The sequence below is a fragment of the Cottoperca gobio genome, chromosome 16 (assembly GCF_900634415.1).
Source record: "Cottoperca gobio chromosome 16, fCotGob3.1, whole genome shotgun sequence".
NCBI classification, from domain to species: Eukaryota; Metazoa; Chordata; class Actinopteri; order Perciformes; family Bovichtidae; genus Cottoperca; species Cottoperca gobio.
The window spans coordinates 20,773,047-20,796,313 of NC_041370.1; the positions used below are offsets into that span (position 1 = coordinate 20,773,047).

Here is a 23,267-nt window from a genome sequence, read left to right on the forward strand (position 1 = left end):
AAAAGTTGACTTATTGAGGTTCACCACTTCTGAAGTTATTTTAAATCAAACCACGGTCTTTTCCTAAACCCAACCAAGCAGTTTTGTTGCCTTAACCTAACCAAGTGGTTTCCTGTGAAGACAGAAGTTTATTTTGAAAAGTAACTATGCTGAAATTGACACGTGTTGCTGGACATTTGTAACCGAGGGCATGAAAAATGAGGAAAACTTATTGTAAGATATCATACAAACACGATGCATGAGGATATGTTGCAAACTCTCTGTAGGCTATTATCCTCTCTGATCTGCAGACACACTCAAGATAACTTTAGCAGTCTGACCATCTTTACACACTTGGCTCAACCTTGACATAAATCTTAAGATGTGTTCACTTAGGGTTTGAACTCCCTTTATCTCAGTGATGCACGCTGACAGGGATTCCTTGGTAATAATGAGACAAATATATAATGAAGTAAATCATTTGGAAAAACTGAAACTAGTATGTCCCTGTAGATGTGTGTAATTCTGCAAAGGGACAATCATTTCCAAATCAGCTGGCTTTAGGGCATGACAGTAGTGAATTTGGAGTAGTCACCTCATCAACATGAGATATGTGGTCTGAGGGGTGAATAACCTTTCTCCCACTCCCAGATTGCCGGATATTTCTGACTGTCAAACTCTCTGTGGCCCAATGTTGCATAACGCTCCTTCTGTAACAGTGTGAAGGCTGAAGGCTGACCTTGGCTTCAAATATGCTTACTCCTGTCACAGCCCTCATACACACCATGTCGTAAAATGATCTTAGTTTCGCATTTGTAAGAAGTGTCATGACTCATCAAAAACTTGGGGGAAACTGGGGCATAATCTAAATCATATGGTACAAAGGGAACTGTTTAGTTTAGACCTAACACATGTAGCCTACTCTTAATTTTGGAAATGTTGCTTGCTCAACTGATAGTTTTATTACTGTAGTAGAAGTATTAATATCATTATTACTGCTACCGCTATAACAGCTGTTGCTAGCGTACTATTACTTTTGTTATTTGTAGGCATAGCTTACTGCTAACAGTACTAGCCTATATATAATTTAGCTCTGGTAAAAGTTAATTTTTTTGTCTTTATAGAATATTTATCAAGAAAATAACAATTAATATGAATGAACTTAAATGAATTAAAATATGTTGTTTGTAAGGATAGTGCTTTGTAAGGTAATTTAAATTCACTTTAGTCTTACATATAAAACATGTATAAACTATGACTAACAAACACCCTTAAAATGAATATCAATTAGGATTAGGTTAACAGTCGCGCCGGGAATAAGGATTAATTTTAAGGGAGGTCAGGACTCATTGATTGCATTTAGGAAAGATATAATGGATATTTTCACATTATTTACCCTGTATCCTAATCAATACACTGATGTCGTAGAAACCTCTCAATAACTACAGTACAGCTGCTGAAATGAAATAACCTATAAAAGCTACCATATTTGATCCAATAAATAAAAAAATAAGTAATTAAGAGAAAAAAACTCTGCAGGTATCTTGGTTTGTTTGTACATTTCTGTGTAACTATACCATGCACCTGTTGCAGGGACTTTGCACATATCAAGACCTTGAGATAATTATTGGAAACAATAAAACAGCGTTCTTGATAAGTACACTGGTTATTCCGGTTACTCCGGTTCTTGTTGATTGAAGTGAGTACATAGGCAGACCAGAGCTCAGTGGTCAGACCTGCTCATCCACTTGTTGATTTCACAACCGTTCACCGTCGCTCTATTTAAAGAGGCAACAACATGGCTCGCGGGCTAGTCAAACGGGAGTCAGTAGAAACGGAGATGCAAAAGTCCGAAGACAAAACAAAAACCTTCGTTTACACCAAGAAGAAGGGATACGATGTGACCCGGAACCCTCCCTTGAACAAGGTCAGTGTGGAGACACGGTTGTGTTAGTTTTCAGCTTGTTTCTGTGAACGACAAATTTGACAAGCGAGCTGCTGCCTTCACGTGCTGTAGGAAATAATAATATTCTCAATAGAGCGGACGACCTCAAGTGTCAATATGACCGAGGAAAGATGGGTTGCTCTGTATCACAATGCAAACGTTTTAGTTAACTGTTCAGGGGGTGGAGATGCTCAACTATTAGTAGTTTAAAGGCCTACGACAACATGTTGCTAATAAGTGACTATGGTGCTAGGCTAATATTAAAGATTGACACCTAGCTTACTAAGATGTTGCATTTAGAGCCGTTGTTCTACTCACTACAAGAGCAGCGACCATTGATAATATTTGAGATATGAAATATGTGTTTAATATTTTTTATACACGCACAAGTCCTTTGTTTGATCTCTAGCCCGCCGGTCGGAACCTTTTAGAAGCACGTGAACGCAACATTAGCCAGGAGGTTTAGGTATCAGCTTTAGACACGGTTATATTTAGATTTAAAGAGACCAAACGGTGTTGTCACAGAGAGAGGGGCTAATGTTGTCCTGTCACGTATTGCTTTACAAAGACTGTAGCAGTGTGTTAGTAAGCTTGTGCATTATTAACATAATAAATGGCGATTCAGGCCTGTCTTTCCCCAGTAAGCACTATAGTAGTCTATGTTATTCAGCATATTCTCACTGTGAAAGCTGATATCTTGTCAAGTAAGATAAGTCATTACTGCCCCTATAAATGTGTAATATTCACACTTATTTTCACTGCATCTTCTTAAAGTGAAATGAGGAACAAAGTTGGAAGTTTCTCAGCAAATAATGCTGAGCAGCTTCCTTGTAGATCATGAGATAACAGGAAGTCCCTGTTCTTATTTTCAGGAAACACCCACTGATATTTCTAACATGATTAATTTAACCATCCCTTGTGGTTGAATTAGCCTGATATATAGTTTTCCCATGCTTTAAACAAATCCTTAACAAAAGAAGAGCTGCTGGCAGCCTTTGAGCCTTTCCAGTGTTTTCTCCTGGTTTGTGTGGTGGGATGGGGCCCCAGAGGTCAAGCAGTGGTGACAGCAGGGTCTCTGTCCATGGTGCTGACTGACCATTCAAGCAACTGACTGAATTCAGGGCCCCTCTTACATGTCAAGTGTGCCCTACAAACAGAGCGTGGTCTAAATCCGCTCTTTGTCAAAGTCAGACTAATTTTAGAACACTTGAACAGTCTATTTCTTTCCTCTGAGCTGTTTTCTCTCACCACTCTCACTGGCCAAATATGTTTCCCTCTTGGAAGCTATGGCAAAAACATTAAAAGCTGTAGGCCTGTGCATTTCTAATCTTTAAGATATACTTGTTAGGGATGCAACTACCAATTATTTCCATTATCGATTTCTTTGACAATCATTTTTTTCAATTATAAATAATAGTTTAGTCTTTGAAATGTCAAAATGGTCAAACATGGCCATCACAACTTCACAGGGCCAAACATCCATCCATCGTCTACCGCTTATCCGGGATCGGGTCGCGGGGGCAGCAGCTCCAGCAAGGAACCCCAATCTTCCCTTCTCCGGGCCACATCCTCCAGCTCCGACTGGGGGATCCTGAGGCGTTCCCAGGCCAGTGAGGAGATATAATCTCTCCACCGAGTCCTGGGTCTCCTCCCAGCTGGACGTGCCTGGAACACCTCCCTAGGGAGGCGCCCAGGTGGCATCCTTACTAGATGCCCGAACCACCTCAACTGGCTCCTTTCAACGTAAAGGAGCAGCGGCTCTACTCCGAGTCTCTCACGGATGGCTGAGCTTCTCACCCTATCTCTAAGGGAGACGCCAGCCACCCGTCTGAGAAAACCCATTTCGGCCGCTTGTACCCGTGATCTCGTTCTTTCGATCATGACCCAGCCTTCATGACCATAGGTGAGGGTAGGAACGAAGATCGACCGGTATATTGAGAGCTTTGCCTTCTGGCTCAGCTCTCTTTTCGTCACAACGGTGCGGTAAAGTAATACCGCCCCCGCTGCTCGGATTCTCCGGCCAATCTATCGCTCCATTGTCCCCTCACTCGCGAACAAGACCCCGAGGTACTTGAACTCCTTCACTTGGGGTAATGGCTCATTCCCTACCCGGAGTAGGCAATCCACCGGTTTCCTGCTGAGAGCCATGGCCTCAGATTTGGAGGTGGTGATCCTCATCCCAACCGCTGCACACTTGGCTGCGAACCGATCCAGTGACTGTTGAAGGTCACAGACCGATGATGCCATAAGGACCACATCATCTGCAAAGAGCAGCGATGAGATCCTCAGGTCACCGAACTGCAACCCCTCTCCTCCACGACTACGCCTCGATATCCTATCCATGAAAATCACGAACAGGATTGGTGATAAAGCGCAGCCCTGGCGGGAGCCAACATTCACGGGAAACGAGTCCGACTTACTGCCGAGTATCCGGACACAACTCTCGCTTTGGGCGTACAGGGATTGGATGGCCCTCAAAAGTGACCCCCTCACCCCATACTCCCGCAGCATCTCCCCCTCCAGGATCCTTGTAAGAGTAAAGAGTTGGTCTGTTGTTCCACGACCAGGACAGAATCCGCATTGTTCCTCTTCAATCAGAGGTTCGACTACCGGCCGAACCCTCCTTTCCAGTACCTTGGAGTAGACTTTATTTTTATTTTATTTTTTTACTTCATGAAAGAAAGGGAAAGGAAAGGAGAGACCCTGCCCGGAGGAAGCCTGGGGCCCCCGTCTGGAGCCAGGCCCAGAGGGTGGGCCCGACAGCGAGCGCCTGGTGGCCGGGTTTGCCACGGAGCCCGGTCGGGCACAGTCCGAAGAAGCTACATGGTGCCTCCCATCCATCCATCCATCCTGTGGGCCCACCACTCATGGGAAAAACCGCTGGGGTCGGGTGCGCTGTCACACGGGTGGCAGTGATGGTCAGGGACCTCGACGGACCAGACCCGGGCAGCAGAGGCTGGCTCTGGGGACGTGGAACGTCACCTCTCTGTGGGGGAAGGAGCCGGAACTAGTTCGGGAGGTGGATCGCTACCAGTTGGATCTGGTGGGGCTGACCTCCACGCACAGTCTTGGCTCTGGAACCGTACTCCTGGATAGGGGTTGGACTCTAGGGCCAAACATGAAACATTTAAATATGTTGTTTTGTTCGACTAAATGTCCAAATGCGCAGAAATATTTAGTTTGAAATGACAAAGCAGGAAATCCTCTTATTAGAGAGGTCAGAACCAGAGCATATAGGAATTATTTCACTATTTCTTCTTGAAAAGATGACTGAAACAATAAATCGATTTTATTTATTATATTAAAATAATTCGATTTATCGGCTAATCGTTTCAGCTCTAGTTTGCTTCACTATGAATTGGCACACGTTCGCAGTCACTAGTTTTTAGTTTAAAATCTGTTCACCACAGTGTAAATACAGAGTGCTGATAAGTGGGACAGTGGAGTTCAAACAGGCCAGTGTGAGTGAGGAGTGGTGAGCTGGTGGCTGCACAGAGACCAGTTTGTTAAGCAAGTTAATGACTCCACTCCTGAGACTGCCACATGCTGCACATCAGCCCTGTGTGTTTGTTTTCACATGTGTAATGGGCATGGGGTGGCAGGGTGAGGTGGAGTGTGTGCACAGATGCATTTTTGTTCTGAGAGATAGCAGTAAAGAATGGATCATGTTTGTTTAATCATTCACATAAACATGCTGTGTGTAGCAATGTAACAACACAAAATAAATCAACAATAACTCGGAATAAATGTACCAAAACAATTCCGACCGTTAATGCGAAAATGGGCTCTTTTTGCTGTGTCACACTTAGTAGGAAGTCCGTTTGATTACATATCAGCACAAAATAGCAGGAGGTTCTGTTCCCGTAGTATACACATAGAGCCACTCCCTCTAGGCAAATATGGCCCCCCATTTAGAGACACATTAGCGTTATGCCAGGATTTCACAATTTATTTAACAATGGCACATCCTGAACCTGCACAACATGATGACTGCTTAACTTTATAAAGTTTATAATATGATATAATGCTGACAATATTACATAACATGGTGGATATTACCCATGAAACCTAAACGCATGCAAAGTAGTTTGTTCATCTGCTGCAACGTCCTCATCCATATGATTGCTATTGGAGCATTTGTGACAATGGACTAATATTATCATCGAACAACTTTGTGAGGATATAAGAGAACGTTATCACTGCCTGTCGAAGATCTTTGTCTCGTGAATTTGTACAAACCTCATTTACATCAGTGTAGATTCATTTAGCTTCGCGGGCAACAAATCCCTCTAATCTTTCATTTTCAGTCTCTCTTTTGTCTCTTTCTGACACAAGAGGCAACTGGTGACGTTTACAAGCACGTACTAGTTGTTAAAAAGACTGTTATGCTTCAGCAAAGTCAACCATGCGTCTGCAAAATGCAATATTTGCGTCAGGGAACTCATAACAAAAGAGGGTACTACAAGTCCTTTGCTTTAATATTTACTTTTCTTCCATCATGTTAAAGTAAGAACATGTCGCATTTTTGATAGCTTCAGGGCTATCCTACTACTAATGTTAAACTGTATTCTGTGACCTAATTCTGCTGAAGATTAAGTTGAGAAATGAGGAATGGGAGACATCCAGCTATGGATGAGGTTGTGATGCTTACAGGATTTTTCTGTTGTGGGTAAATCTCGGACGCATCTTTTTAGTCGATAGTTGTATATAGTATATAGTATAAATAAAGTTGAATTGATTGATTGATAGCGGGACATGCTCCTTTGTAAAAAAATTAAGTACATTTTAAAGTTAAATGCATCAATCTTGTTCACTTTGATCACAATGAAGAGGCTAGTTCTATGAACAACACATTGGTCGTATAGATTTGATTGGTGTTAACCCGGCCATAAAGTCCCACCCACAAAGCGATGTGGTCCAAGCAAAGCGAGCTGTAAAGCTCACGGCCAGAGCGAATAAATATGTCACTACACCTTTTCCGCACAGGAGTATCTCGGCGGTTTAGAAATGATACTCAGTGAAATACAAACATATTTCTTAAACAAAGTGGTCTTCATTCCTCATCAAACAAACTACCCAAAAATATTCAATTTGAAAGGATTAGGATTCAATAAGCAGATTCGGAACTGGATTTAGGCTTGATGATATGCTATCCCCTTTCCCTATAAGTGCCACTAGCTACTCACTACTTACTTACTGAAGTATAATCAAGTGTTGTTGTCTGTTGACTAAACCTAACAGAATGTTTTATTCATCATACTTTTTTGTACTTCTGCATGCTTCAGAAAACAAGCATCAATGTTCACGTTATCATTGGCACCATTTGACCTGGTGTGGCTTCAGGTTAGACATCTCTGTTGATACCTTTCTTTACGTCGCCATCTTGAAAAGCCCCTTTGATTTTCTGTAATACGGTTTGTATTTGTTCCCAGAGCATTATTTTTCTGCATCCTCTGATATAAATTTAGAATAGTTTATTTTTTAAATCTCTTCAGACTGAGGGGATGGCTGTTTGTAATAAAGGTCAATCTGGGACCTATAGCTTCAGCGCTTGAACCTGGCCCAGTAATCTTGTTTGTTTACATCTCAATGTACACCTTGGGGCCCTGAATGGAGACAGTGTGCAAAAGGGCTTTTAAAGAGGGCGAGATAGGTTGACCTAAATTCATGTGAAAGCATGCCAAGTCTAGCACTTAGGTTACGCTATATTGTGTCTGTTTTAATAAAGGTGTATTTAGAACTTGGCCTCAGACATTTAAATCTTGAGCCTTTAATGGAAGATTAAAGATGAGTCATAAAGGGCCACAGAGACACTTTTTACTCACAGTTTTAAGACGAACACTCCCTCATACATTTTATGTATCGTCTTCCTTCTTGCTCGTTCCTCTTTCTCCATCAAGTTATGTTAAGAGTGAATGTTACAAGAGCCACAGTTCTTTGTTCCTCTGTTTACAAGAATGTTTTTCTTCTCCTTTTTAAAGTTGGCCATCCTAAATGAGCTCACAATTTGAGTTGTTACATTGTCTTGGAGAAAAGTGTGGTTTAATAAGATTAATTACATGAGTGCAAAAACTGGGCTTGAAACTTTCAGCAACCAGGATCTGAGGACTTTTGCAAGATCTTGCAAAACATTTGTGAGATCTCGCAAAAGTTTTGTATTTAGGTCAATGTAAAAAATTAAAATAAATTAGGTCACTGTACTTCAGGGTTAGCTCAGGTCAGCACCTTGAAATCAACCACAGAAATTGAGCAAAAACCAGTGGGAGAGGTTCATAAAATCTTATTTAGAGATTGGCTTCAAATATAAAGACAAGACAAATGAGACAACAATTAGCTAGCGAGCGCACCCCGGGGTCCCTCCGCCTCACTCGTCACCGCTAGGACACTTCTTTGCCATCATTAGAACGGGCAGCAACTCCGGAGACGGACCTTCAGTTAGCGGCTGTTGAAACTCAAAACTACAGCAACAGAAAGTTTATTGATCCTGGATCCCCCCTGACTCCTCGCCAGGTTAGCAAACTTTCCGTTACTGCGGTTACACAGGTTATACCCAGCACTGCCGCTGGTCTGACCCTGGTACTGGGGTTTGTGCTGGCTGAATTTAGGTGGCTGCAGCTGCTCACTGAAGGTCCTTCTCTGAATTTGCAGCCTGCTCCTCTTCCATCAAAGTAGTCTCCTGGGGGCGGGGATCAAGCTGGGGTGCACTAGATCACTAATTCTTGTCTCATTTGTGGTCTGATAAACACTAAATTCATTACCCATATCACTATTTGCCAAGCTACTGGAGATGTCAGGATCTCCAAATGAAAAAAGTACAAAAAAGATTCAAAAATATTTTTTTCCCCTCCATGTTCCTTCCAGAGCTCCGTATTTCCGTACATATTTTATTTATTTATTATTATTATTTTTATTAATTTTTTTAATAATATGTATGTTGTTTTATTTATTAATTATTTTGACATGCTTAAATATATTGCTATAAGCTTGATAGCTTTTGCCACCTTTTTACATCATTATAAAATTACCTTTTTTTTTAAACACAAACATTACTCTACTGCAGTTATGCTGCATTCAGCTAATCCTGGTTGGTGGTTGTTAATCTGATCAACCTGAGCCTCTCATCACTTTGGCTAAATTGACCCAAAACACATGCTTCCTAAAACGCACACAGGTTAGAGTCATAGCAGAAAAAAAGGTTTCTTATGCAGCCAGGTGAACCATCCACTGTCAGCCTCGTACATGAACCGGGCAAGGAAATTGGAGGAGAAGGTAGGAAATGACTGCTAAAGAGTGTTAGTGGCGAGGCACAGGCATGCTTCTGTGGCTCAGGTAGTGGCACATTGTTGCCCTCCTTCTGATTTCAGCGAGCCCTGGGGATGAGGTATGTTTACCTTCCTCAGCTGGCCCACTTCACCTCTAACAGGAGCCAGTCACAGCACAACCTGCTAATTGATGCTGAGGGAGTCAGCGCTGAAAGCGGCCTGTCCTCACTCTGACGGGCTTCGATTTCCTTCTAATCTCACCCCTCTCACACTTATACATGAGTGTTACACACAGCTTCACCTTACTCTTTGGCTAACACTCCCTACTCCCTCTCCAGAGCTGGAACCGGATATTATAGGTGTGTTTCGTGTGTGCAATAAAGAGATGAAGTGGGGTGCGAGGTGTAGAAAGGGTTCTCTGTGATTGAGGAAGAGAGCGCTGGCCACGCTCCACAGACGTCCTCTGTCTCTCTGCTTGATCACACATTAATGAGGCATCTGTGTGAATCCCGACCCTCAGTGCGTCTCTCTGACGCTGGTTCCGCCTGCCACGGCCTTGAAAAACAACAACAAAAACATACTCCTTAAAAATGCTTCAACATGTAGCACCCAATCAGGGATGCTGTTTCACCTCAAACACTGAACTGAGCTGTCGGTGTGTCGGCGGCCAACAGATGCCCATTCACTGGCTCTGTACTGTAGGTAATAAGTGCAGTCAGTCATAAAGGTTGGAGAGAATGAGAACTGCAGCTCCTGTCGGTTGGTCGACTTCTTTTACAGTTTCACAGCAACTGTCTGTCATATATGGAAGCCATTGCTATTATAATGATAGAAATAATTGTTTTCTTTTACTGGTGGAGACGGGCTTCCATAGAGCAGGCACAAAAACATCAAACCTGATGAATAGTAGACTCACAAAGACGTTTAAATACAGCAGACTGAGTGAGAAGTGGTGCTGTCATTTATGTCATCCATGCTTTAAGTGCTATTTCCCAAGAACTCATATTTATCCCCTGGATTAAACTAATGTTTTGTTTATTGAGGTTTTTAAAATCACTAACATGATGCACCATTGGAGCCTACGAATGCTGAAGAAAATGCAGGGCCCATGCCCAGACAGTGCTGCAATTGGATGCCCCATTTGTAACCACAGGCTCCACATATGACATTGCAAGATGGCCCGTCAGATGAAAGACTTAAAGTAATAATCTCTGTTCTTGGCGAGGGCTGAACAACAGTGTATCTGATTGGGCATTTAGGATGTGCTGGTATGCCAAATGCCGACGATCCTGATAACTGTATGTAGCAACTGGAAGTAATTAGGCTCTCATGTTAGACTTACTCTGGTTTGGCTGCTACAACTCATCGACTTTTGCTCCAAGAATTTATTTTTTCCTCACCAGGTTTGCATTTTCCTAGAACCAAGGCTGACATTAATACATCTATCAGCAAACAAACAAACGGCAACAAAAATGCCTCCCTTTTAATTCTGACAGGGAAATATTTCTGTATGTCTGTGGCTCTTTGATCTTTTCCTTTGGTAATGTGTCATGCTTTGTTGTTGACTGATCTGCTGAGCTTTCCACTCGAAATATAATGCACTCCAGCTGGTCCGTGTTTCTTGCAAGCCCTGATAAAGGCTTTTATAACAGTTCATGCACTCTAACAGAATTATGTCACAATTGGTAAAAGGTGCCAGTGAGAATAACAGCTGGATGACCTGGAGCTGACTTTAGTCAACGCAGTCTGTAACTTTGATTCCCACTGAGTCACGGTGTGTGCATGACACAAGGATAGAGTTTGTTTTCTGTACAGTCAAGACTTATACAAGCTTTGCGCTGACAGTTTGTGTTGGTGAGGCATTACAGCAATGCTTTGTTTGTGCTGCTAGCCAAGGTTACCATGGACCTTAGCAATATTTCTACATTTATTAATTTCTCAGCCTTCTGGCCCCAATCCATTGCACCATCAACATTTAGGGTAAATTCTCTGATGGACATTTTTGATGATGGAGCAGTGCTTTTAACCTCTTACAGTGTGGGGGAATTTACTCGAAAATAGTTACAAACAACATACCCAAAGTAAATTAAAAGCTGCTCTTCAACCATTTGCACATACACTAAGTAATAGTGGTCTCAATATACTGAATTTGAAGAAAATAAACTCCGTCTGATTTCTTTTGTTGAAAAAGATGCCTGAAGATGGGTATAGCTGGTAGGTAAGAGCTGGAAAACACAATAGGAACATAGCACCAAGTGTTGCCAAGTTCAGGTTCAAATTTCAGAACAAAACCAACAAAAACAAAAAGAATAACATTTGCAAAAAATAGACCAATGAAGTAGCGCATCTAATTTCTCAGCATTTCATTGGCCACATGATACGCCACTCATCGGGAGACTCGGTTGCTATAGGCTCGGTCTGTAAACAAAAGAAGAGGGCTGACACTTCCTTATCAAGTTGACACTGATTGGCTATTGATGTCTGTAGATAACGTATGGAAGCTCCGATTGGCTCAAATGAGATGTCAATCGAACGCTTAGAGTCCGCTCTACATTTGGGAAGCAGGCGTTCGGCGCTGCAAGCAGCGGAAGTAACGTTTTTACAGAGTATAAACAAAATATCTCACACATCGATCAGCTGATTTCAAAGATTGCAACAGCTGTTTATGGGCTTTTATGGACGTGACGATGTTGGCGATCAATATCTTTTTACCGGAAACAATCATTTGGACCTTTGGCAATGACACGGGAGTGTTTTTTTTTGGATTATTACTGATTACAGGATTATTATGAGGCTTCATAGGTGAGTTGGCTCAAAGTTATGATTTTGATTTTTGAGTTGAATTGCTATTTTGAGGCGCTGATTGTACCTGCTGTTGTGATTGTGATCTCAAAATCTAAATAGATGAGATTCTAAGCTTTCTAAAAAGATGCGGCATGGGTACCACATCCATCATGGTGGACTGTACACAACACACAGCAAAATAAAACTCCTGGTGGGCCGTCCACATGGTTAAGGGTGAAGCAAAGGCCAAGTGAGAACCCATCCAATTTTGGTGTGGTTCCAAACCACGTGGCGGATACACAAATAATGTTTTACTTTCATTAACTTTGGGAGATAGAGAACGCCTTGACGGAGGTCTGCGCTCTCCGTGTGTCCGTCTAGTCATCAAATGTTAACGTGCTAAAATAAGTTGGTTAACATTGTAAAAAGTACAGCCTCACAGAGCCTCTAGCGTCGCAAGTGTGTGAAAACTATGTTGCTACTCAAATAAAAAAATCTCTATCATGTGTGAGTAAGAGTAACTTTTCCAAATACCATTGCACAGGGGATTCTGACATCACTCTGGGGTGGGGCAGAAATTATGTGAAAATTCTAGGTGTGTGTGTATATTACAGGCTGTTTAGAGGTGGAGGACAGTGGTTATATGAGGTTGAACTCGATGATGTCGGCAGTCAGATTACAAGCCTTCGTTTAATTGAGCGGTGAAAGTGGAACAAACCTTTCTCTGTCCGGACTTTATGCAGAGCAGCTGGACTTGTCAATCCCCCTCACTAGGTGGACCGCAGCGCTCCGTGGATATGTGTGTGAGTGTGTGTGTGTCGGTTGTCCCAGGTGTGGCCAGGTGTTCCAGGTTGACCGCACGCATTGCTGGTGACCAGACATTCCTCTGATGGACTGGAGTGGATCGGCCAGACAGACAGAAAGTGCACCCTCGTTCCCCTCCAGTAACCAACCCCAATTTGAGATTGACCCACACACACATGTACACACACGCAGGCACACATAGACACAAACGCATCCTCTGACATGCTCATAAACCAGTTTAAATACGTTTTTAACCTGCAGCCCCATAAGTGCTTTCATCAGTTTTCTTCAGGGCTGGTTTAAAGAGAGTGAGTGTAATATGATCAGACTGTGTCTGCACACACACAATTGTGATGCTGTGTTTATTCTGCAGCAGGTTCTTCTAAATAGCTCTACCTCTTCAGCTCACTTTTGTGTTTTTTGTAAGATGGTCCTCATTCATGTGAGGACAACGGAGAAGCCATTAGCTTGTCCCAGACAGAGACAGGGAGACAGTCTGAGCCTCATCACCTCCCTATGAAGCTCATCTCAAGCATCCCACCTCTTTCAGCCCCTCCTGTCTTTTCCCCCTCCTCTTCTCTTCAATGCTGCTTTTGTCTGTTATTTTAGAGTGGCGGAGGTCTTGCCATGGTTTCACAAAGATACAGCAGCAAGAATTTAAAGGTAGTGTTTGGTTTCATCATTCTGAAACATAGTGGATATGTGAACATGATGTACATATGGTTTTCCCAAAGTCAGAGAGATGGCTATCTTTAAGACTGATGCTGTGTGGATTGACAGGTTTCGTGTGGCTGCAGCTACATGAAAAGGACAAGGAGTTTTGTTTTAATGGACTTTGTGCGATAAAGAGCCGTAAATCTGTCAGTGAACAGGCTAAAGGCCCGGTCACACCAGCATTTAAATAAATGCAAATACATACACAATCACTAGATTTGCTTACAGGGGCAAAGTAAATCCAGGCAAATGTTTTGCTCAACTTTACTGTTTGAAAAGTAAAGCAAATGCAGAAGTGCCTTAAACTTGCATTCTTTCTAATGGCCAGCAGGGAGCAGCTCCACTGGTTTCCAAAAGAAGTCCGATTGTATAAAAGTCTATGAAAAAATACCTTTACTTCTAAATTGATTTATTCCGTCAGTAAACATTTTCTTCATGAGTTTATAGTCTCAGCATCATGTTTATTTTGTAAATGATGGCCCCATTTAGAGAAAAATAGACACTAAGGCAGGGTATGATTTAGGGCGTTGCTACCTTGTGATGTGTTTTTTTAAACTGTGAACGTGTTGTCCTGTAGCAAGCACTTTGTAAACCGGCTAGCGTGGTAGCAGATTAGCTAAAGTAGTTTACATACTAACCATGCGAATGTCCATACGTCACTAAGCTTCCGAACCAAATATTTAGCAGAGACGTGTGAATTAATTTGTCTGTACCACTTTCTGTTGTGACGGGACCTCAATTTGTCATCTTCTGCAGGTTATGAAAACATTCCTATACCTATATCCCTCACTTGACTGTAAAGGAAAACTAAACTAAACTCACTGATCAAACACAAACAAGGATGTAACAAAATGGAAAACTCTCGTTATAGCTGTTTCTCTCTTTATCATTAACCATGAGCTACAGCCTTGCTGGTGACAATGTTATAGTCCTTTCCTGTGCTGTGTTTTAACAGCATTTACTGTTTGCTCTGTGAGAAAAGTTATTTTCTTACATTTTTTACTGTCTGGGGTTTTGGAGAACCAGCTGCCAAGTATTTGGTCTTTTGGCTATCACAGAAACTATCAGTGACAACAGAAAAACACATTTAGGTGGAGCCCTTACATTATGGTGCTCCTCCCGTAGTGAAGTCACAAAGGTGAGCGGGGAGGCTGGCTCACGGCTATTTTTACAAAAAGGGAAAGTGGGTGCTATTCTGTCAATGCAAAGTGAGCTGTAATTCACCTGATTTTTATATTATCCTTGTCGTTATCTACGGCAGGAGATTATGTATTTGGTTGCGTGTGCGTGCATTCACGCGTTAACGTTCACATCTGTCAATCGGTCTGTCCACAGATAATCTCGTATTCTACTGGACCCATCAGAGTAATATTTATTTTGCTCATTTATGACTGTGTTATCAAGAACCTCTTGTGGTTGCAGTGATTCACACTGTTTCATACAGTCATTGACTAACTCCTCACTACTGTTAACTGATCAACAACTGTGTGTGGTAGAGCGAGAGAGAGCATTTAGCTATGAAATTGTCTCGTGGCAGTAAATGTACTGTGTACAATACCCAGGAAGTTCCTTTGTCTTGCTTACCAGCTGCTTTGCAAAAGTGAAGGGAGAGTCTTTGGGATAACACCAGTTACTGGACAGAGCCAGAGAGAGCAGCACACTCTGCTCCGCCTAGGTTGCAAAATGTAGATACATATATTTATTGTGTTTGTTTTTATTGGGCCTCAACCACGCATTTACGTGCATCATGACTTGAAGCGCTTCAGGTCGCGCTAACTCCTGTGAGACGCAGCTGAGACGTGAGCCTGTACGGAGCCGGTGTAGAAGGATGCGTACATTAAAATGAGAGCTGTTGTCAGATACGTGTAGGTGAAAAACCTGTCTGATACGCTCTGATTCACTCGAACATTACAGGTCTGCACTGTACTGAGTGCGCTTCTGTAGTTCCATCTGTGACTACAGTATTATACAGTTATTTTGAGACCGCCTCTGAAATTGGATTTGCTCTTAGGTGGAACAACAAAGAGATTAATTGGAGATTTCCTGTCCTAATGAGTTCAGTTCAGTCAGCCAACACTTCACTGTGCAAGTAAAGACATCTTGTTGTTTATGTACTTGTGTAAGTCACAATGTTTTGCTTCATGTTGTGCTTTGTTGTTTTAATTGTTGTTTCTCCAGAAAAAGGACAGCACATATGTGTTTTCATTTATGTCTCATACACACCTGTAAAGTTAGACATGGCTGTTGAGGCCGATACTGTCAACCTGAACATGGCTAGTGAATGCTGAAGCAACACTAACCAAAAGTGAATTGGCTTGGATGGCCTGGACACTTTCCTGGCAGCACTCAGGCTCCTAAGGAACCTGGACTGTTGAGCATGAAAAGGCTGCCTCAAGGGGATTGGCTGCGTTTGAAGAACCCCTACATGTCCGCTACCTCCACCCACTCAAGGCTACCCTCCCTAAGTCAACAGCGGCTCGGTTTTCAAGGCCAATTCAAGTGTCTGTACATTCACAAGTTGACACCTCCTGATTTAAGGAGTCCTGTGCGCTCATATTTACTCAGCATGAGGAATTTAAGATGCTCACTCAGTCTCAGAGCTCAGTGTTGCTCGGTGGGGATCATGAGTAAGTAAGTTACTCTGTCTGCTCTCTAATGGCAACTAGGACAAGAGATGTGCTGTGCCAAATAGACCTTTGGTTACTTCCTGTTGCTCCCTGAACTCTCCATACCTTTCTACTTGGTAACACTAGTTTAAGTCCCCAGAAGTAACTGCTAATCGCTGCTACAGCTTATCATATAGTAACAAATCCCACATTAGCCAAAAAGCTAACCTTGTTTACACAGAGGCAACAGCATTTAGCATTTTATAATCTGAAGCAAACTCAGGTCAAACTCAGGTCATCGTAAGCGTATTAATGAGTGTAATGACAAACACACATTGCAGTGTTTTATTAAGACATTTAATCAAGCACACACTGAGTTAGGTCAAGCTCCTTTTCTAAACCAAACACATGGAATCGAGCTTAAAAAGCCGGCACACAGAGCTCTGTTTCTGCCTTCAGTGCTCCTCCTTTTGTTGTCAGCATGCTTTTTCTCAGTGCTCCTATCCAACAGCATTATTAGCACAGTGCAGAAATGTTGATAAAGAAAACACTAGTTATCTTTTTGATAAATGTGTTTGGCTCTCTCAACGAAGTTTGAGTAGCGTTGTCCTCGGCCTGCTTATGACTAAATGCGTTCAGGAATGAGAGTGCACATGCAGGCCTTACACGGCACATTTGTTGGGAGGCATTCATTGGGAAAAGCTTAGTCAGACACTAAGATCCTTATAAGAGACGCATTGGAGCTGATGTGTGCTCTTTCTCTTCCTCCTGAGAGGAAGGGATGGATTTAAAGGGCTTTATTCGGAGGGCAATCCTCTTCAATCCTGCTACGGCTGCCATTTTAGCAGGAAACAGATGGGGGGCATGTGGCCCTTTTACTGAGAAAATCTACAGGATTTGGACACAATAGGGCAACCTGTTAATCAATAGCTTCACACGGACTACAAACATATTCAGCAGTGCTTATATGGGTACAAAAGATTGACATTGACCAGTCATGTAGCTTCATATTCTTAACAAGTCAGAATAATGTAGATCATTCTACTACAAGCAGGAACATGACTCTTCAGTGACCTTCTGCTGAACTTAACGCTTATCTTTTCTACAGTAGTAGATAGAGATTAGCCATTGTGAGATATCTACTGTATCTAATTGAAAGTTTAGTCAATACTAGGTACTGAACGAACTGTGAGACCAATATTTATTGAACTCATTGGCCCATTTTCAGAGGCCCATCCATACGTTGAGGCGTTGTTTCCGTTCTGCTCTACAAATGATGAAGAGTCTTTTTGTGTGTTTCGTGTGACATCCATGCCCTATACATTCCTGCTTTTTTTTCTTTCACTTTTATAAAAGATAGACCAATAGCAAATGTAAAGATTAGACATGGACTATGAATTCTAACGTTTCCTGGAGCAAACTACCTACAATACCAGCCAACAGTCTCTAATCGTAGATTTACTGTTGATGTATCGCAAGTACTGCAATAAATCTTTTTCATGAAAGACATTTTGACATATCCCATTAGGAAAAGCCCGTGTTTGAATGATGAAATGAAGAAAGGCTGAATTCCATTTAGCTGCTTCAGTTTCAGGGTCCTGGATTGTGAGTGTTGGTTCATCTTCACATTGTCATCACTTACCGGGACACTTCAATAGAGCCATCTTTATTGTTTTCGTGCTTTCCCTAATATGACCATGACATGCTGTGGAAAAGGGCTCGTCTCGGATTTGAGCCCTTGACCTCTCGCACCCAAAGCTAGAATCATGCTCTGGTTAGTAATGGACCTCCTCAGAGGAAATGGGTGAAAGCCATTATTGTGTGCCTTTTCAGTGCTGCACTGGTTTACACTTTCTGAACATTGATGGGAATGCCATTTGTTTTGCAGGTTTTTGGTCATAAACAGAAGTATTGAACATTTTGAACTGATCATGGCACAAGGTGAAAAGTTAAGGGATAATCAAAGTTATTACAATTAATCTTGAGGAGGAAATGAATGTCTACACAACATTTAATGACTAACAATATAATGGTTTTTGAGACAATTCACTCAGAGCCACAAATGTCACCTGGACCTGCTGGTGGCGCTAGAGGAAAGGTCAGGACTAAAAGTATAAGGATACGTCTAAGAACCATTCATAGTTGTTCAAAATGTTGTTATATTTCAGTTGGGATCAACCGACAGACACTGAGACCCTAAAGCCACACTGTGAGCGTGCTAGAAAATCCAATATTTCCATAAAGTAGTGCTTGTTGAGTCATTTTACTGCACTTTTATGATCCTGTACTGCAAAATCAAATATTTTACCTCATAGAGTGGTCAAAAATACAATAAAACCCATTAGTGTAATGAGTTCCACATGTAATAACATCACATAGGCTACATATCTGAGCTTTATTTTACCAAACTAAAAAGCTTTTGCACATAAGTTAAAGATGTTCAAATGTAATGGCAGAAACAATAATGTCATCTCTCTCCCCTTTAATGTGGTGGTCCTTATTGCACTTGAGTTTGTGTTACCACAAAGTCGTTAGAGGAGATTCAATGTGGCCATTTGTAATGCAATTTCCACAACAGAGGGAACTTGCCGTGTGGACCAACCTGAAGGGGGCTCTGGAGTGTCTCAAGGTTCCCCTCGGGACGGCAAGTGGACAAACACTCTCTCTCTGTCTCTGACACACACGCAAATAAGTGCACATGCAGTCATTCATACAAGCATGCACATACAAACTAATGTACACCAGGCCGTGGAGGGTTTTCCATCCTTCAATGCTACACCTGCATGCAGAAGACGGAGTCCATAAATAACCCCCTTATTCACTTGCTGTGTACAATTAGGATGATTTAAGAACTTACTTTGGAATGACAGAAAACACTTAAAGGCCCTCCAGTTGGCTTTCATAAAATGGTCGGACCTGTTCACTGAGCTTGTTACCGTGTAGTTTGATAGTTTTAGGTCAGGTGCTTCAATAAGGTTTTTAGGGAAACTGTTGCACCTGTCATGTGTTAAACAGAAATGCAGTCATATACGTCAGAGGGCAGAGGCCAGGTAGCGTATGATTCTCTGGCATGTGTGGAGCTCTGAAATTCAGGAGTGTGTCTGCGAGTAAAGGGTCGTTTGAAGGCCTTTTTGTTTGCTTTTACAGTGTGTGTCAGCGCTTCATCTCCTTGGGAAATGAGCACAGACATCTCTGACCTTTTATTAGGTGTGTTTAAATCCACCTGTTTCAAATTACGAATGACAAACGCAGAAATGACTGAGAGAGAAATGTTGGTGTTTCTGAATCAAAAGGCGACAAGTACAACGGAAACAGATGTAGCTAATAAATGATGAAGCATGTGACTTCAACTGTCCACTGAAGCTTCTGCTCTGCTGAAGAAATTAAAAATAGCACCACTGGAGGTTACAACAGTCTTCTCATCGCTCCACACAGCTCTGATGTTAACTTCCTCACATTATACATACATGAAACAAACCATAATGTCAAGTTTCCATCTAGTTCTTTAAATTATTTACATCGTTTCAGGTTGCTCTTTTAATTCCGTCATCTTGTTACGCACCCTCTTCTTCTGCAATGGTATAATGTTTTTCCGACTGAAGAAATGGCCCCACCGACTGCGTATCTCGATTTAAACCAAATCCTAATAATTGCATAACAGCAGTGGATGAATACGAGCATAAATACAACATTTTCTTTTGCCGATTTTCTCGAAATTCGGTGAAAATTTGGATGGAAACCTGGCTGTTGTCACATTGCTGGCTCAGACTTTCTAACTCTTTCTCCTGTCATTTTCTGAATCTTTGGAGACTTGGAATATTGACTGAAATATATTTAAGCAAATGTCAAACCCGATGGACTTTTCAGACTTTTTTTGACACACTGTGTCAATTCTCTGAAATGTACAAGCATTTTGATAGCCATGTGCTGATATTTGGTTTTGACTTCCATTGAACATGTGCTAAGCGTGTGTCAGCCAAACGGATCCGCCCGCTCTACTGAATAATTTGATGAGATCCGTTGGCTCTAATTTGAGACACATCTTTGATGAGATATCCCCAAAGCCGAGCCACTGAGATATTTCAATTTCTCATGCTTGTCAGTGTCTCAAACATAAGCAGGTATAAGAGGATCCAGGTTTGTAAGCAGACAACATTCATCTGTAGGGGTGTGAGTCAGAGAAGCTGCTGCACAGGGAGGGGATCTGTATAGATTTAAAGCAGTTTGACAACACTTTGATGTAAATAGTGACAGGTACATAGGCAGTAGAATTGGTTAGTGACGTCAGGTCATAGCTGAAGAGCTCAGGTTACTGTTCCGCTAAAGTAACCTCAGGAAATGACTTAACCTCTGCTCACTACAACCAGGCTGCTGCTGTTCTACCAAAACGTGAATTTGACAAGGATGTTTAATGTAGAAGGCCAATAACTTAAACATTTTGGATTAAATGATGATCACTAACTGTACAGATTGTAACTGTGTAGTCAGGAAGGTTTGCATCATATAACACATGTAAGGTGTCTTATTAAATTGCTGTGTCGGTGGCCACAGAATGCGTAGTGGCCTTTAAGGACGTTACATGATGTCATCCAGTTTGGAATCCTGTCTGATGTATGATGAAAAACATCTTCATACAGTATATCATATATTTGAGAAGATGCTCAATTTAATTAAAAATAATGTTTGTACAGTATGTTAAGTTAAAATAAATGCCACTATGTATTGCCACAGGGTAGGAAAGCCATAAAGTATTGAGCAATGGACTTTGTTATCAAAATATAGAATCAAAATAATAGAATAATGAAATCTTTATAATTTACACAAGAATAATGACATCTTTGAGAATGACATGGTTAGCTAGATCCTCTAGTGTATGTGATGGTGAAAAGTCTTCACATAGAGCTATTTTGTAAATGCTCTGTATATAAAAGTATATAAAGTCTGGTTAGAAGGCGTGTGTGTGCTTTGGTATTTGGACACACATTTCTGTGAGGCCATATATGAGTTGCTCTGTAGCCACAGCAGGGTGACTGCTTCAGGATAGATGGCCTCTTGGGTTGCTACTGTTTCCACTTGATTGCCGATGCCTATAGAATTTATATAGTGTAGGATGACTGCTATGGTCAGTTGGAACAATGCGTGCAGTGATGCCATTAGACTTGCTTCCTCAAAATCAGGAAATGCATTCCTGTGAAGCGTGGGCCCAATATGTAGCTCCTTAAACAAAATGGGGTTTTAGTTTACCATGAGACCCACAGAATTTTCTTTTTTGAAACCCAAGAACATCTGTGGACTGACTCCATATGGGTTTCTAATTTGAATGATTGACACTGACACTGACCCCCTTTTGTACGAAAGATATCCCATCATCCAGTGCAAAATTATTGACTACACACACACACACACACACACACACACACACACACACACACACACACACACACACACACACACACACACACACACACTCCTCCCTGTCTGTCTTTTAGGTGGATCTAAGAAAAGAGAGAGGAGATGGGTGGAGGGCCAGAGATGATTTGCCAGTGAAGAGGACACCACTTTGCGGGTAGACTGTAGAGTTAAAGGGGACGGGTCAACATTTTGAGCATGAGGGTCAGTATTTGTGTTCGACAAGAACCAGTGCGGTGCCCGCCTCCTTTCAGATTCATGGCTGCTGTATGTTTGTATCTCTTTCCATCTACTTAAAGTTGCTCTTTGGCATTGAAACCCCTAATAAATCATCTCTATTCATCAAAATGATATATTTAGAATGTATTCATAGAAATCTAAATAAAAACCAGGTACAAGTATCCACAACTTTTCCAAATTGAAAACCCAAAAAAGAGTGAGTCGAGTGGAGCCAACCATGCAGTGGAAACGGGTCTTAAGTCCCCATGTCCCTCACAGACTACAGTCTTAATACAAGTCTGCTGTCTCCTTCCTTCTCTTCTCCTCTCTTTCCTTTTCATTTTCCTTCCGAATTCATTCCACCTCTCTTTCCTCTCACACTATCTCACACCCACAGCTCCTCGCTCTGTCACCTCTCACCTCCACAGCCATGATTAAGACAAAAACAACGTTCTGGTCATGTTTGACAGTAAAATGGGTACTGTCCAAACCCCCCTGCTGTGGCTGGGTGAAAACAGCAATACATCAGCCCTGAGCGGACTGTTGTGGTAGAGTCTCACTTCTGAGGAGTTAGTGGGAGTCTGTTCATCTGGGACATCGCTCCCACTGCCAGAGACATGGGATCTGGTTGTTGTCATGTCTCAAACAAAACTCCCCTTGGCCTTTTCAATTTACGGTCATGTATAATGTATTGATTTTATGGGAAATCTCTGGACATGTTTCGTAGCCTTTTTTCATGCATGACACAAACCAGCAACTTTGAAAACTCACTGCATTTGCATTAAAGGAGAAGCACCCTGTTCTTGTTTATACCATACATCAGCGTTATCTTTGCTGTAAATCAATTCAGTCTCCCACCTTCTGTTCCTGTGACACTGGTGGTGGACATTTTATACGTAGTAATTTTGAATAAACCGACAGCCAGCTCTAAACACATCTGGGTATTGGACAAGCCCAGCGTGGAGTTGTTGTGTTTAGGTGTCAGTCTCTGACCTTCCACCTTTGCTCAGTTTAAGGTCTATCACCAATTTCCTGTCACACAAACACTTCCGTTGCCATTTAGTTTCAGCTTATTCATTTCTTATATTCATGTTAGCCAATTTCTTGGGTTGGGTATCTTGTATTGTTAAATTTTAGTAGCTAGTGACATATTCGTCCTGCCAATGTAATTTCCAGTTGATGCCTAGACAGCGGTTAACTGAATGTTTTTTCACATTGATTAAAGAGATATTTTGATTAAAGACTTATTAGTTATTTAAGTGAACTTACCACAACTTGTACAGTTGCATCATTCGCATACATGTTTGTGGCTGTTTTCCTGTTGCTAATAATAGATGGCTGGCTAGCTAGCTATGTAGAAAGATGACCTCATCATTCTTAATCCAGCCTACTATGCTCTGATTGCTTAACTGTTTCTCTAACTGATGGAAAAAACAGTGGGAACCACACCAGACCCATATACCAGACCATGTTGTTTAATCGGACACAAACATGAACCCACCACACAGCTTCACTGGTATCAGTGTTTCAAATCAAATGTCAAAT

At 41.8% G+C, this 23,267-nt stretch overlaps 1 protein-coding gene across 1 annotated transcript in view; it reads left to right on the forward strand.

The window, feature by feature from the left end:
- The first annotated feature begins 1,727 nt into the window (after positions 1-1,727).
- Positions 1,728-23,267, forward strand: part of me1 (malic enzyme 1, NADP(+)-dependent, cytosolic) — an 83,586-nt gene continuing 62,046 nt past the window's right edge. The window contains exon 1 of the mRNA XM_029452489.1: positions 1,728-1,906. Coding sequence (XP_029308349.1) covers positions 1,778-1,906 — 129 coding nt within the window. The 5' untranslated portion in view covers positions 1,728-1,777. The remainder of the gene's footprint in view (positions 1,907-23,267) is intronic.